The sequence below is a fragment of the Sinocyclocheilus anshuiensis genome, unplaced genomic scaffold (assembly GCF_001515605.1).
Source record: "Sinocyclocheilus anshuiensis isolate Anshui unplaced genomic scaffold, SAMN03320099.WGS_v1.1 scaffold269, whole genome shotgun sequence".
NCBI classification, from domain to species: domain Eukaryota; kingdom Metazoa; phylum Chordata; class Actinopteri; order Cypriniformes; family Cyprinidae; genus Sinocyclocheilus; species Sinocyclocheilus anshuiensis.
In genome coordinates, this window is record NW_015536474.1 from 63254 (window position 1) to 78145 (window position 14892).

Here is a 14892-nt window from a genome sequence, read left to right on the forward strand (position 1 = left end):
AGTTTTACTGATATTATGGTCTGTTGTCATGACTTAAGTGCCTCCTTTAATGTATGTCATTTTCCGCTTGTTTTTTCAGCCGTTTTGCAGATAACAGTTTATCTACTCTCTTACAAGCACAAAAACATAGGACGGGTTATTCACCAAAGTTTAATATTCAGAGTAAGAGGTTTAGTATTAGAAATAGTAATAGTAATGCTTGCCTTAGGCAGCTAATACAACTAATGAAGTCTCTATATCTACTAGAAAGACAGATAGTGGCCATTAACCGAATGTAAAACGCAGCTGTAGCGGGATGTAAAGCAAAAGAAGAGAATCCCGTGGCTTCAGTGTTTTCACTGAGAGGTGGAGGTGCTCTGTTTACAACATCCGTCTCATCAGCCTCATTTTCTCTAATGGCATCACCTCGTTTTAATGGCAGATATTAATTTGGTATCTTAACAACAGTGGCACCCTTGGGACTCAGCCGTAAACAGGGGTGATGGGAAAATCCTCGACATTTGTCAGAGCGGCGCAGTGTGTTTGACAATATATGAATTATTGATTAAACTGTTGAATTTTAAATGAAGGTTGTGTCGTGTTGAGGCCCCGCAACATAAATGCATAATTATGCATATTCCGGAAAAGATATTGAACGTGAAGAGGGCCGAGTCTTTAGTCTATATTTTACTTTTCAAGAATAAACGGAGTTGTTTGCTCTATATTGGACTATTGAAGAATAAATCGAATGAAAGGAAAACACAAACCCATGCATCCGCTAAAAACAACAATAGTACAATCAGATCGAAGGCTGTTTTTATGGACTGATGGTGCTGCACAATGCTGGCAGCGCTCCAAGAGGCCGTAGAGTCTCACACGGTCAGTTTTTGCTCGCCGCAGTGTTTACAGACCTAAACTTAGCCGGGGCGACAAACCAGAATGCAGCCTTGAACTGATTGAAAAAGACCTGGAGAACTGAAGGTAATTCTATTGTAAATCTAATTGCCCTCGGGGTCATTTGAGTGGCCTGTGGCAGAGGCAAATAATCTGTCTGTAAGGTCAGCATATCTAATACACCACAGAACCCAGAAATCAGTATTTTAGACTTTACAGAACCCAAAATCTAATATTTTAAACTTTATAGAATAGTTTTAGACTTTATAGAACCAAGAAACCAGTATTTACATTTGAAAGAATTATTTTTGGACTTTACAGAACTAAAAAAAAAATCATTATTTAGACTCTAGAAACCAATATTTTAAATGTTACAGAAAAGTTTTAGACTTTACAGAATGCAGAAACCAGTATTTTAGACTTTACAGAACCAAGAAACCAGTATTTTACAATTTTCAAAACAATTTTTAGACTTTACAGGACCAATAAGTCAATATTTTACACTTTACAGAACACAGAAACCAATATTTTAGTCTTTACAGAATAATATTTAGACTTACAGAACCAAGAAACCAGTATTTTAAACTTGAAAAAACTATTGTTAGGCTTTACAGAACCACAAAATCAATATTTTAGACAATACAGAATCCAGAAATCCATATTTTAGACTCCACATTTTAGAAAATGTAGAAACTCATATTTTAGATATTATAGAACATTTTTAGACTTTGCAGAACCCAGAAACCCATATTTTAGACTTTACAGAACAATGTTTAGACTTTACAAAATGAAGAAACCCATATTTTAGACTTTACAGAACAACTTTTAGACTTTACAGAACTCACAAACCAATATTTTAAAATTTACAGAACCCAGAAACCCATATTTTAGACTTTACAGAACAATTGTTAGACTTTACTAAACAGAAACACATATTTTAGACTTTACAGAACAACTTTTAGACTTTACAGAACTCACAAACCAATATTTTAAAATTTACAGAACCCAGAAACCCATATTTTAGACTTTACAGAACAATTGTTAGACTTTACTAAACAGAAACACATATTTTAGACTTTACAGAACAACTTTTAGACTTTACAGAACTCACAAACCAATATTTTAAAATTTACAGAACCCAGAAACCCATATTTTAGATTTTACATAACAATTGTTAGACTTTACCAAACAGAAACACATATTTTAGACTTTACAGAACAATTTTTAGACTTTACAGAACTCACAAACCAATATTTTAAAATTTACAGAACCCAGAAACCCATATTTTAGACTTTACAGAACAAGTTTTAGACTTTACAGAACAATTTTTAGACTTATCAAACAGAAACACATATGTTAGACTTTACAGAACAATTTTTAGAATTTACCAATATTTTAGATTTTATATAATCCAGTGCAGTTTGAGCTCACTGCAGTGTTTACAGAGCTAAACGAGAAAACCGGGGTGACAAACCAGAATGCAGCTTTGAACTGATTGAATTAGCAGGCACATTGTGAGAGTGAAAGACTCTGAGAACTGAAGGTAATTCTGTTCTAAATCTAATTACCCTCGGGGTCATTTGAGTGGCCTGTGGCAGAGGCAAATAATCTGTCTGTAAGGTCAGCATATCTAATAGTGGGCGACAGTTTGATGGTGCTCTAAGAGAGCATTTCTCCTCAGGGATCTGTTCCCACCGGTCTGTATCTTTGCTTGGTTGAGCACGCTCTTGAAAATAAAGCCTCCAATTAGAGGATTTTACAGCCTGATGTCATACAAGAACCTTTTGAAAGGAAAATTCTGTCATCGTTTACCCTCCCTTGTGTTGTTTTGAAACCAGTGGTCATTTCTTTCTTCTAAGGAACGCAAAAGCAGTGTGTCCAAGCTGTTGTTTTATGTGCAATTAAGTTATAAAGTAGCTCTCATATCTCACTTACTTTAACGTGAAGATGCATCAGTTCAGAGCAAGCTTGCATATGCAAAGTATGAATCAGATTAGATTATCAGTGAATGATGATGTGCATTTCAGTCTTTTCTTTATATAAAGATATCATATGACTTCAGGAGAAATGGTGTGATATTTTGTCCTTTTTGGAGCTTGACAGCCCCTTGACAAGGTGTCAGCATCCTGCAAAACATGTTTTTGTGTTCAGTTGAAGAGGCAAAGACAGAAGACTGAATGATGACAGGATGTTCATTTTCTGGGTGAAGTTGCACAAAGAACATTTTACACTGTGAGGTTTTTACATTATGTAGTTGACATTCAACTAGGAAAATAATTGGAAGAGGCTTGATTTCCCACTGGGATATGATAAATCATGAACAGTGGGGGGGGTACTTATAAAAAATAGTCAGGAGGTTGGAGGACAGTGACTTTGCAGGACAATTTCTAGACTTTACAGAACTGAGAAATCAATATTTTAGATTTTACATAACCCGTAATTCAATATTTTAGAATTTACGAGAACAATTATCATTAACATTTTGCAGAACCTAGAAACCAGTACTTTAACCTTTACAGAAAATTTTCAGATTTTACAGTTCTCAGAAACTAAAGATATTTTAGACTTTATTGGACAGGTTTTTTTTAATATATTTTACAGAAACCAGAAATCAATATTTTAGACTTTACAGAACAATGTTTGGACTTTACAGAACCAAGAACCCTATATTTTAGACTTTACAGAACCGGAAAAACAATGTTTTAGACTTTACAGACCCCAAAAACCAATATTTTTAAATTTACAGAACAATTTTTGGACTTTAGAGAACCAATAAATCAATATTTTAGACTTTACAGAACACATAAACCAATTTTTTTAACTTTACAGAAAAGTTTTACTTTACAGAATCCAGAGACAAAAATTTTAGTCTTTACAGAACCATTTTTAGACTTTACAGAACCAAGAAATCAATATTTAAGAGTTGACAGAACCCAGAAACCAATATTTTAGACTTTACAGAACCAAAAAAAACAATATTTTTTACTTTACAGAACAATTTTTGGACTTTAGAGAACCAATAAATCAATATTTTAGACTTTACAGAACACAGACTAAAGATATTTTAGACTTTATTGGACAGTTTTTTTTTTATATATTTTACAGAAACCAGAAATCAATATTTTAGACTTTACAGAACAATGTTTGGACTTTACAGAACCAAGATCCCTATATTTTAGACTTTACAGAACCGGAAAAACAATGTTTTAGACTTTACAGACCCCAAAAACCAATATTTTTAAATTTACAGAACAATTTTTGGACTTTAGAGAACCAATAAATCAATATTTTAGACTTTACAGAACACATAAACCAATTTTTTAAACTTTACAAAAAAGTTTTACTTTACAGAATCCAGAGACAAAAATTTTAGTCTTTACAGAACCATTTTTAGACTTTACAGAACCAAGAAATCAATATTTAAGAGTTGACAGAACCCAGAAACCAATATTTTAGACTTTACAGAACCAAAAAAAACAATATTTTTTACTTTACAGAACAATTTTTGGACTTTAGAGAACCAATAAATCAATATTTTAGACTTTACAGAACACAGAAACCAATTTTTTTAACTTTACAGAAAAGTTTTACTTTACAGAATCCAGAAACCAATATTTTAGTCTTTACAGAACAATTTTTAGACTTTACAGAACCAAGAAATCAATATTTAAGTTTACAGAACCCAGAAACCAATATTTTAGATTTGACATAACAGTTGTAGAATTTACAGAACTCAGAAACCAATATTTTAGACTTTACAAAACCCAGAAACCCATTTTTAGATATGACAGAACATTGTTAGACTTTACAGAACCTCAAACCAATATTTTAGACTTTAAGAACACAGATAGAAATGCTTGTTCTGTACCCGAGGTACTGTAGAGCCACTGAAGATTCTTTTTGCGGGTTGCATGTAGACCCCACTTTCTCCAGGGTTCCCCAACTGAGGTCTAACTATGAACAGCCGGATCAGGGATGTGTCCTCCTGACCTCCAACTGTCCGTCACGCACGGTTTACAGCAGAATGTGACCCATCTGACCTGCACCTTCCTCCTTGGAATTAGGCTGGATCTCCAGGGCACCCAAGAACTCAATACATCTTCATCAGAGCGGGAAGGTTCAATTGAGAGCCATTAGTTGGGCTGAGAGTAAAGGTGGAGCAGCTGTTGGGTCTTAGAAAGGCTTGTTGCATCTTTTGTGTTTGGAGAGCTGAGGTGTCTGTTTCACGCCCCCTCCTCCTCTTCTTCGTCAGCGAGCGAGAGAGTCGAGCTGCTGTCTGAAGATAGAGCCGCTGTGGCTGTGAGATATGCAGCACAACATTAATTAGCAGCTCTCATTATAGCCTGCAGCCTCATCGCTCTGTCTAGCGGTGTGTGTTGCATGCACACACACACGCTCGTGCACAAAGATGTTTCCCAAGGTCTTGAAATCTTCACAATATGCTTGAATATTCTTGTTTACCAAGTTGCTTTAAACAGTTCTGTGATTCATTTGGGTGAAAACAAACCTAGAGGGATTTTCAGCAAATAACATTGAGTTTGCTGCTTTGATTCGGTGCATTATTTCTAAATCGGACCCAAAGAAATGCAGCTGCAAATTTTGTTTTCTTAGCGCTGTATTAAAAATGACATGCAATCAAAATTGGAGTTTTGTGGCTTTTAGTTCATGTCATGCATATGCCAGTGTACTGCCAAACATACATATTTAAAATATTTTCTCTTCAGAGACCAAAAACAGATAATTTTATTTGCATGAGCTTATATTACTTTTTTCCCAATCAGATGCTTTCTAAAATAAGGATGTCCCTCCCATAAAACCTCCCACCTGTGATTTCAGGAATTGCAATTGTGATGTGCATTAAAGGGAGAGTTCACCAAAAATGAAAATTCTGTCATCATTTACCCACCCTCCACTTTTTCCAAACCTGTATAAGTTTCCTTCTTCTGAACACAAAAGAAGATATTTGATGAATGTTGGTAGCCAAACAGTTGACGGTAGCCATTGACTTCCAAAGTATTCCAAACCATTGACTTATAAGTAATTACGCATTTTTATCTCACAATTCGGACATTTTCACACAATGGCAAATTTATATCTTGCAGTTCTGACTTTTTCTCAGAATTGCGTGACATAAACTTGCAACTGCGAGTTGTAAAGTCAGAACTGTGAAATATAAGCTTGCAATTCTGACTTTTTTCTTCCAATTCCGAGTTTACATCTCGCAAATCTGACTTTTTTTAATCCAAATTGCGTGATATAAAGTTGCAATTTATGTCTTGCAATTCTGACTTTATAACTCGCAATTGCGATTTTACATCTTGCAATTCAGATTTTTTCAGAAATGCGTGGTATAAACTCAAAATTGCGAGAAAAAGTTGGAATTGTGAGAGATAAACTCCCAATTCTGACTTTTCTCGCATTTCGACATTTTTCTCGCAATTGCGAGTTTATATCTTGCAAATGTCTTTTTAACATGCAGTTGCGACTATATCACACAATTCTGACTTTATAACTCGCAATTGCGATTTTGCATCTTGACACTTTTTCTCAGAATTGCGTGATAAAAGCAATTCTAATTGTAAGAAAAAGTCGGCATTGTGAGATACACACTCCCAATTCCGACTTTTCTCCCAATTCTGACATTTTTCTCGGAATTGCGAGTTTATATCATGCAATTCAGAGAAAAAAGTCAGAATTGCAAGATGTAAAATCGCAATTGTGAGTTATAAAGTCAGAATTGTATGATATAGGCGCAACTGCATGTTATAAAGTCAATTGCAAGATATTGGGGGTGGGGGTGTTGAACTGGCCTTTTAAAGTAATTGGTGGTACAAAAGTCAATAGATTTTCATTGATTTTAAGGCTATTTAAAAAGGACAAGGAAATGCATCAACACAGGAAAGAAAATCACATTCAAACCGTTGCATGCAGTCTGTGGAAGTGTAGGTCAGAGTGTGTGTAATCTCTCCTACATGAGCACACACTATACACTCGCCGTATCTCTGTAATGCACGTTTCCTATATCCAGCCTTTCATTTCACCATCAGCCGCTCATTTGAGTAGAATGATAGAGATTGGGGGTGTGTGACACAGAAAAACATACAGATGCTGAATGTTTCTGCTAAATCACTAGAAGAGCTTTCAGAGAGCCTGCGTCTACTGTTCTGCGCTGACCTGATGGGAAAAGCAGAGCACAGCTGGAGTTCAGAGAATCATCTTTCACTCGTCTGTGTTTCCTGTCACACTGTTGTGCTTGTAAACTCACGGCAGATCAGGCCAGGCCTTGATTTCACAACTTTTGAAGTTTTTGGAGAGTTTAAGTGGGGCTTACCTTTGCTAAACATGCTAATGCATTACTAGGTTGTTCTGGGTGGTTGCTGCTAGGGTACTTCTGGATGGTTGCTAGGGTACTTCTAGGTTGTTGATAGTGTTCTGTTTGGTTGCTAGGGTGTTCTGGGTTGTTGTTAGGGTACTTCTAGGTGGTTTCTAGGATAGGTGGTTGCTAGGGTTTTCTGGTTGGTTTCTAGGGTTCTTCTAGGTGGTTGCTAGGGTATACTGGATGGTTGCTAGGGTACTTCTAGGTTGTTAATGGTGTTCTGGGTGGTTGCTAGGCTATATCTAGATGGTTGCTAGAGTTTTCTGGTTGGTTGCTAGGGTACTTCTAAGTGGTTGCTAGTAGGGCTGCACGATAAATCGAAATGGAATCGAGATCGCGATTCGACAGAAGCTGCGATTGTCATGCGTATCTTTCAGTGAAGCACGGTTCTGTGATCAGCAGTAAATCTCCATCCAAAGTCCAGAGGGCGCTCTCGCGCTGAAACTCCAAATACGCCTCGCAGAAGAAACCCAGAAAATGCCTATCGCTGCAGCTGAATAAACAGAAGATTCAACTGCTTTCATTGATTCAACGTGACTAATAAAAACACGACTACGGCAATATACGGTTTATCTGAGTTCTTATTATTATAATTTTCATTAAAATAAAGTATATTTATAATGCAATGCCTTTATCACTGCTTAAATACTATGAAATATGTTGCGTGCCTTATTCTGTGTAAGAAGCCACATCATCTCACAGAAGGATTTATTTCAAACACTCGACTGACGTTATGAAGTGAGTTTGGAGTAAAAATATGTTATTAAATGTGGTATTTTCACATGCTTTCAGATGGAGCAGCATTTACTTCACAGAGCCGTAGTTCACTGAGAAGCTATGCAAACAGCTGTCATTATCGCTAACGATTTCTTCGATTTCAGGATTGCGCAATAAAAATAAATTCTGCTCCATCTGAAAGCACGTGATGATGATTTCCTGCTAATTTGCTCGCGCACAAGCTCCGTTTCCTCTCTGGAGATGCGTTCAGTCTTTGCTCTTGCAAATTCCGCCGTGTAAATAGCGAATCCGCCATGGCGCGAGCGCAACTGGCTCTTAAAGGGAATGGGAGCTGAGACTCTGATTGGTTTATAGCACGTTATGCCCAAAACACACCTAGTACTCGCTAAGAGAATAGGGACAACCCTTTTAGACCATGCGCCGGGCGCGCCAACCGTTTTTCCCGTCGTTAAACTAGCAAAAGTGGATTCGGACACGCTCTAAGTGCACCTGCGCCATGCGCTTTAGACCATGCGCTTAGATCGTTAAAATAGAGCCCTATATCTCTGACTCAATTCTGACTTTATAACTCGCCATTGAAAGTTTATATCACGCATTTCTGAGAAAACAAATCAGAATTGCAAGATGTAAATGCACAATTAAAAGAAAAAAGTATTAAAGGGGTCATATGATGCTTTTTTAAAGATCATTATGCTCTGTTGCGCTCTCTCTCTCTCTCTCTCTCTGTCTCGCTCGCTCGCATGCACACACACACGATGCGCAAAACTCCGCATTTGAACAGTCAATAGCAAATACTTAAACTAATAACAAAACATACTTACAGTAGCTGATTCAGAAGCACCAGATTGTCATAGCAAAGTCAGAATTACCTCCTCTCCTAGGTTCACGAAACGGTCATCCATAAAATGCATTGCTGTTCTGTTGTAAGTAATCTTAAAGATTCCTAAATGCATCTACTTTCGGAAGGCCAAATAAAGTGCTTTTGCTTTCGCCTAGAAACACACAGCGTCCCCCTGACATGGCTGCTTCAACACTAACTGCGGTTACTGAAACCACGCCTTCTTTCTTTGCGTGAACATTTGGGCGCATTATGCAAATATTAGAACGTGTTAGAACGAGCTGTTTTAGGGAAGCATGGCAGAGTCTTAACTTTGATAAAGAATATCTCTTTGGTTTTGAGACTTTAGTCTTTGCAACTTCAGGGATCTTATCTATGCACAATCAGCTTGTAACACTCCAAAGAGAAAGGAAAACTTGAAATCGCATCATATGACCCCTTTAATACTTAATACTTAATAACTCGTAATTGTGAGGTTATATCATGCAATTTTGAGAAAAAGTCAGAATTGCGAGTTTGTATCATGTAATTATGAATATAAAATGCTATTGCAAGTTTATAGCTCCCAAATCTGAGAAAATGTCAGAATCACAAGTTTGTCTTAAAATTCTGACTTTTTTCTCGCAATTGCGAGTTTATATCTCACAATTCTGAGAAAAAAGTCAGAATTGCGAGATGCAAATTTGTGATAAAAATGCAGAATTGTGAAATAAAAAGTCGCAATTATCTTTTTTTTCTTTTCTTTTTTTTTTCATTCAGTGGCAGAAACAGGCTTCCATAAAATGCACAGTGAGCAGGTGCAAATGTGTTTTGTGTGTGTTCTGTCATTGCACTGTACAAATGTGCTATGGAGTAGCTAATGTCTATAATTCTTGCTCTAGGAAAACAGTTTCTGCTGCAGAAAGCAATGTGTTTTGTGTGCAAATGCAGGAAATGACATAGAGAGACGCAGCTCTGCCCTCTTCCTGTCCGTCAACGCTTATGGTGGCATTTAAAGTTTTTGAAATCGGACCTCAGGATAATATTATTAAAGGATCAAGGCAGTTTGCTAAGCGGAGACACAGGGACTCGTCCAAATCTCTCTTAAGAAGCACAACACCAAGGTAAACAAGCAGAGAGGTGAATCTTTAAAGACGGCCGGCGATGGACAGAACAGGTGTCATATTACAGAGCTATTTTCAGCAGGGAATGCAGTAATTGATTTTGCTTTTATAAACACACTGCACCAGACTAAAGAAGTCCAGTGCCTGAAATAACCCTTGAGCATAAATGCAGTTAATGCATTCTGACACAAAATACTCACTGCCGTTTGTATGGACTGTAATGTGACGCCTTCATATAAACCACGTTCATTAATCACCCAATACTGTGATGATACATACTGTATGTTAGTTTATTGCTGACAGTTTGTAATCATTTTCATTAATAAGTCATTAACGAACATCATTACATTATATAATTCTTAACAGATCATTAGCTAATGTACGTTTAGATTAGAAATGACATGCGGCTTTAATTTACAGTATCTATATTTAAATGTATGTGAACTAATGGTCTGTTATGTATTATATTTCATATTGTCTCTTAATGACTTTATAAGCACGAAAGTTATTGTGAAAGTTATTATGTGTCACCCACAAAGTTATTACTGATTTAAATATAATCATGATTTATTTTCTTGTAAAAATTAGTTTAAGATCAAATAGTCATACACTACTATTCAAAAATTTGGGGTAAGTAAGATTTAAAATAAAAAAATACATAAACTATTAAATAAAATTAATGCTTATTCATGTCAAAATGCAGCCTTGAATAAGAGACTTCTTTCAGAGAGAAAAAAAAAATCAAAATTATTCCACACTTTTTATCAGCAGTCTATATTAAAAGGCAATATATGTAATTTTACTGTAAAAATGTTTAAAATTATTGTACTGTAAATATTTAACGTTGCTATGACTTAACTGCCGTTTTTATTGATTAAACCATAATCATAATAACAAATTGTCTGATTTAATGTTTCCTAAAACTTATAAGCTTAAACAATAATTGGCAGTGATATATAAGGCAATGTAATTTTACTGTAAAATAATTTTTACAAATATTTTGAAAATGCATGAATTAATTTATTTGAATTCACAAAAAGATAGTATGTGTACTAATAAAATAGTTTGAAATTGTTTAAGTAAAAAGTATGATTTAATGTCTTATGTTATTTTTCTTATTTTTTTTTACCACAGTTACTGGATTTTTTATTAACTTTTAATTCATAATATGACCTTCAGTGGAAATATTCTCAGTACATATTACAGAAACAAACAAACAAACAAAATTGACATTAAGAATTATGAACTGTAAAATATACAGTCATACTTTGTAATATAATCACTGTATTTTACAGTAAACCACATTTCTCATATTTACAGTATATTAAAAACATCCTAAATCTTTCATACTTTTTGTTGCCCTAGGAGCCCCTTTCTGAATAGTTTTGAATAGTTGAAATATGAATAGTTTTTTTTTTTCTGAAGTGATGTTTGATCCAATGTCATGAATGGACAGTTGAGGGTTTTGGGCGTGTAAAGGTTTGTGCTCCAGCACTTTTATCCTCTTTGTGCAGCAGTGGGCTTCATAAGTCCAGATTGTGTGTATGTGTGTGTGTGTGTGTGTGTGTATCCGGCGGCTCTATGGCCCCGCGGACTCCTCCTCTCCTCCTCCTCCTTCTCTCAGCGCAGAGGAGCAGCGGGGAAGGAAGTTATTAGTGTTCTGCGCTCCAGTTCTGCGCTGTCGGAGGATATCCTTCTCCGTCCAACTCTCAAATTCCAAGGATTTTTCTGTTTTTCTTTCACACTCCTCCTCCACCTCTTCTTCTTCTCTCCAACCGGATCCGTCTATTTCTGCGCGTCTTTGAGTTTTTTCCCCCCCTATACGCGTGTATGTGTAGAATTACGCATCATCTCTGGAATCTCGATCCGCTGTGATTTTTTGGGAATTTTTTCCATCAACGCTCGTTTTCACCCAGAACTTTTCGTCTCTTGCGCGCCTTCGGAACACTTACACGGAACATTTAAAGCAACCCGGACTGTTTCGAGCGAACGATAGCGTAGCCTTTATCAGAACGGAAAGTTTTTCTTTTCTTTTCCTCCGCGCGAGGCACATCAGCCGCTGTCACGATGGAGAGCGAATGTCTCCGCATATAGCGTGCCAAGTGTCCTCTCTGCGTTTTTACGATCATAATACTCTTTATCGCGCTTTTAAACGAACACAAACTACCAGTTGACGCTCAAACGAGCCGATAGCTCCGGACTGCGAGTGTTGGATTATCAGGAGGACACTAGAGGCTCCAGAGCTCTGCGCTTTTACGCACGTTTGCGCGCATGGAGAGCGTCATGAATCTGCCGTCCGGAGACGCTGTGACTTTATGTCCTCATCCTGAATACCTCTTCTCTGCCATCGTGATGTTTTGATGCTGTTCATTTTTGCTTTACAAATATGATGAAATGGCAGCCCCGGAAGAAGGTAAGATCGAGATCGGAGATTTATGGGAGCGTTCTGCGAGTTTGGCAGTAGATCAGGAGGGGAAAGACCTCTGCTTGAACATGATCTTGAAGGCTGTGCGGTGGATTCGTGCTTTGATGTTGAGTGTTTGATGCAAAGCAGAGGATTTGTGGGCAGATATGGACTAGATTGTGGTTTATATGCAGACAAACCTTCATCATTGGTATGGCCAGTGTTTATTCATAGAGATCAGATTGCATTGATCTGCTCATGCTAGTGATTTCTCTCTTTTTAATGCATTTTATCCTTCATGTGATTTATGATCAAATGCGAAGTCACCTCAAACATGTTTGATACATGCAACACTTTCTGTTTTTAATCAGTTGACTTACAGCATCCGTAACTTTACAAGAAGCTCAGTGTCTTTGAAGCTTTGCTCTTATGGATATTATAGTGTTTCATATGCTTCGAATTCCATTGGTTTTCAGGTCCAAATCGTTTGATGACACAATCCGTGACCTGTTTTGCTGTCTTATGTTGGTTTTGAATGAACTAAATGCTGAGTGTGCCATTGCCTCGGGCCCTTTGAACACCAGCCAAGGCTTGCAGTTGCGTCTCCTGCTCCACTAGAGGGCAAACATCCTCAGATCACAGGAACCTTCCTCCCTTTCCATGTTCTTCTGAGAACAAATAATAAATCCATGACATTCCTCTGCTTTTGTTTAAGCGGAGATTTTGATTAGTTCACATTGTGCCTGTAATTGCATTTGCTGTATTGTTGCGTCTCCAAGATTAAAGGGCCCTAAATGGGTCTTTTGTGAATCAAAGATGATGACGCTCAGCGAGTGAGTAATTGCTACATCTGCCGAACACCTCTTAGGGTTTGTAAATAAGACCTCCGTGGAAGATAAAACCTGATACGCTGCTGGAGAGCGGCCTAGGGTCGCGCAGTGCAAACAAACTTTGGGTTCCTACACTGTTGTTGTTCAGTTCACAGGCGACTTAAAGTGATGATATGACAAAAGAACTTGATTATTTTGTTCTCAATAGAAGACAAAGAGTATTCGGTGCTCCCCGGTGGGAGTCAAATCTCATTCGGCTCATTAGGGTCTCCACTTTTCTCCTCTATTGGAGGCATATTGTTTGGAGCTGCAGTTAATCAAAAGGCACCGCAGGACGCACTCGACTACAAACACGCTTGCAGAAACAGGCACGGCATGAAGTGCGAGTTTGTCGTGACTGTTCGGAAGGCTAAAATTCAGTGCTTTGGTCTTACATAAACTGTTTGATGGTGGAAACCTTTAGGCACTTCAAGATTCGATTTTGATTCGAGGAGTCGTGCTCCAAAATGATTCACGATTCTTTTGGTGAAATAATTACAATTATCAGTGTGTGTGTGAATGGATTCCTAGTCCTTTGAGAAGGAATCATGATGTAGGTATGTTTAAGGGCTGGTTTTGGCATGGACGAGGGTTTTGTAGGGTGAGATCGCCCAGGTTTTTGGCAAAGTCACGCTTACAGTTGGCCGACTGCTCGCATTCTTTTCTGAGTTGGCTCAACACATTTCCGAAAGGGTTTTGCATTGGCACTATTAGTAAAGCACACTCACACACCGTCACATACACTATCGTTCAAAAGTTTGAGGACAGTAAGATATTTTTTAAAGAAACGGATACTTTTATTCAGCAGAAATATATTAAATTGATCAAAAGTGACAGTAGAGATATTAATAATGTTCTCATTAGGGATATGCCGGTATCAAATTCTCATGTTGCGATTAATTGCTAATGCTTTTATCACGGTATACGGTATTATCACGATATTGCAATTTAGTTTAAAAAAAGTGCTGTCATAATACAGTATAACAGGTTTAATAACTTTTTTCTTATAACAAAAATAACTGAACGTTTAAATGCAATAAAGCAATACAGAAAAATGTATAAAGTTAAAGTTTTACACAGATTAAAGTGCAAAAGAACTATAAAGACCAATAGGTATCACTTTACAATAAGACCTCATTAGTTAACCTTAGTTAATGCATTAACATTCACAATGAGCAATAGCTACATTTGCTACAGAAGTTATTAATCTTTGTTAAAAAAATACAAGCAAGTCTAGTTCTCATCAAAGAATCCTGAAAACCAAACCAAAACTAAGCAGCAGAACCACTTTCAACATTGATAATAATAAGAAACAGTGTTATTTTAGTATTATTATTTACTTTTTATTACTATTATTATGTTAGCATTGAGTTTTTCTTAATATTTCGCAATAATTTTTACAAATATTTTTAATATAATAAAAATGTTCCATTTTAATTTTAGTTATGTTTTTGTTTTTGTAATTTTATGTGTTTTAGTCATTTTTTGATAGTTGTTATAAAATAGATCTATTTTTATTACTTTAGTACATCAAAGTTAGACTAAATGAAAATGTTACCTTGGCAGCTTGCTGAAATAAAATAATTGCATTTTTTATGGTTGTAGTTTTAATTAACTATAATGACCCTGATAAGAAATTTTTCTTGAGCAGCAAATCAGCATATGTGACCCTGGAGCACAAAACCAGTCTT

The 14892-nt window shown here is 36.5% G+C and overlaps 1 protein-coding gene across 1 annotated transcript in view; it reads left to right on the top strand.

Moving 5' to 3' along the window:
• The first annotated feature begins 11402 nt into the window (after positions 1–11402).
• LOC107705044 (tetratricopeptide repeat protein 28-like) overlaps positions 11403–14892 on the top strand; it is a 191991-nt gene continuing 188501 nt past the window's right edge. The window contains exon 1 of the mRNA XM_016439736.1: positions 11403–12341. Coding sequence (XP_016295222.1) covers positions 12315–12341 — 27 coding nt within the window. The 5' untranslated portion in view covers positions 11403–12314. The remainder of the gene's footprint in view (positions 12342–14892) is intronic.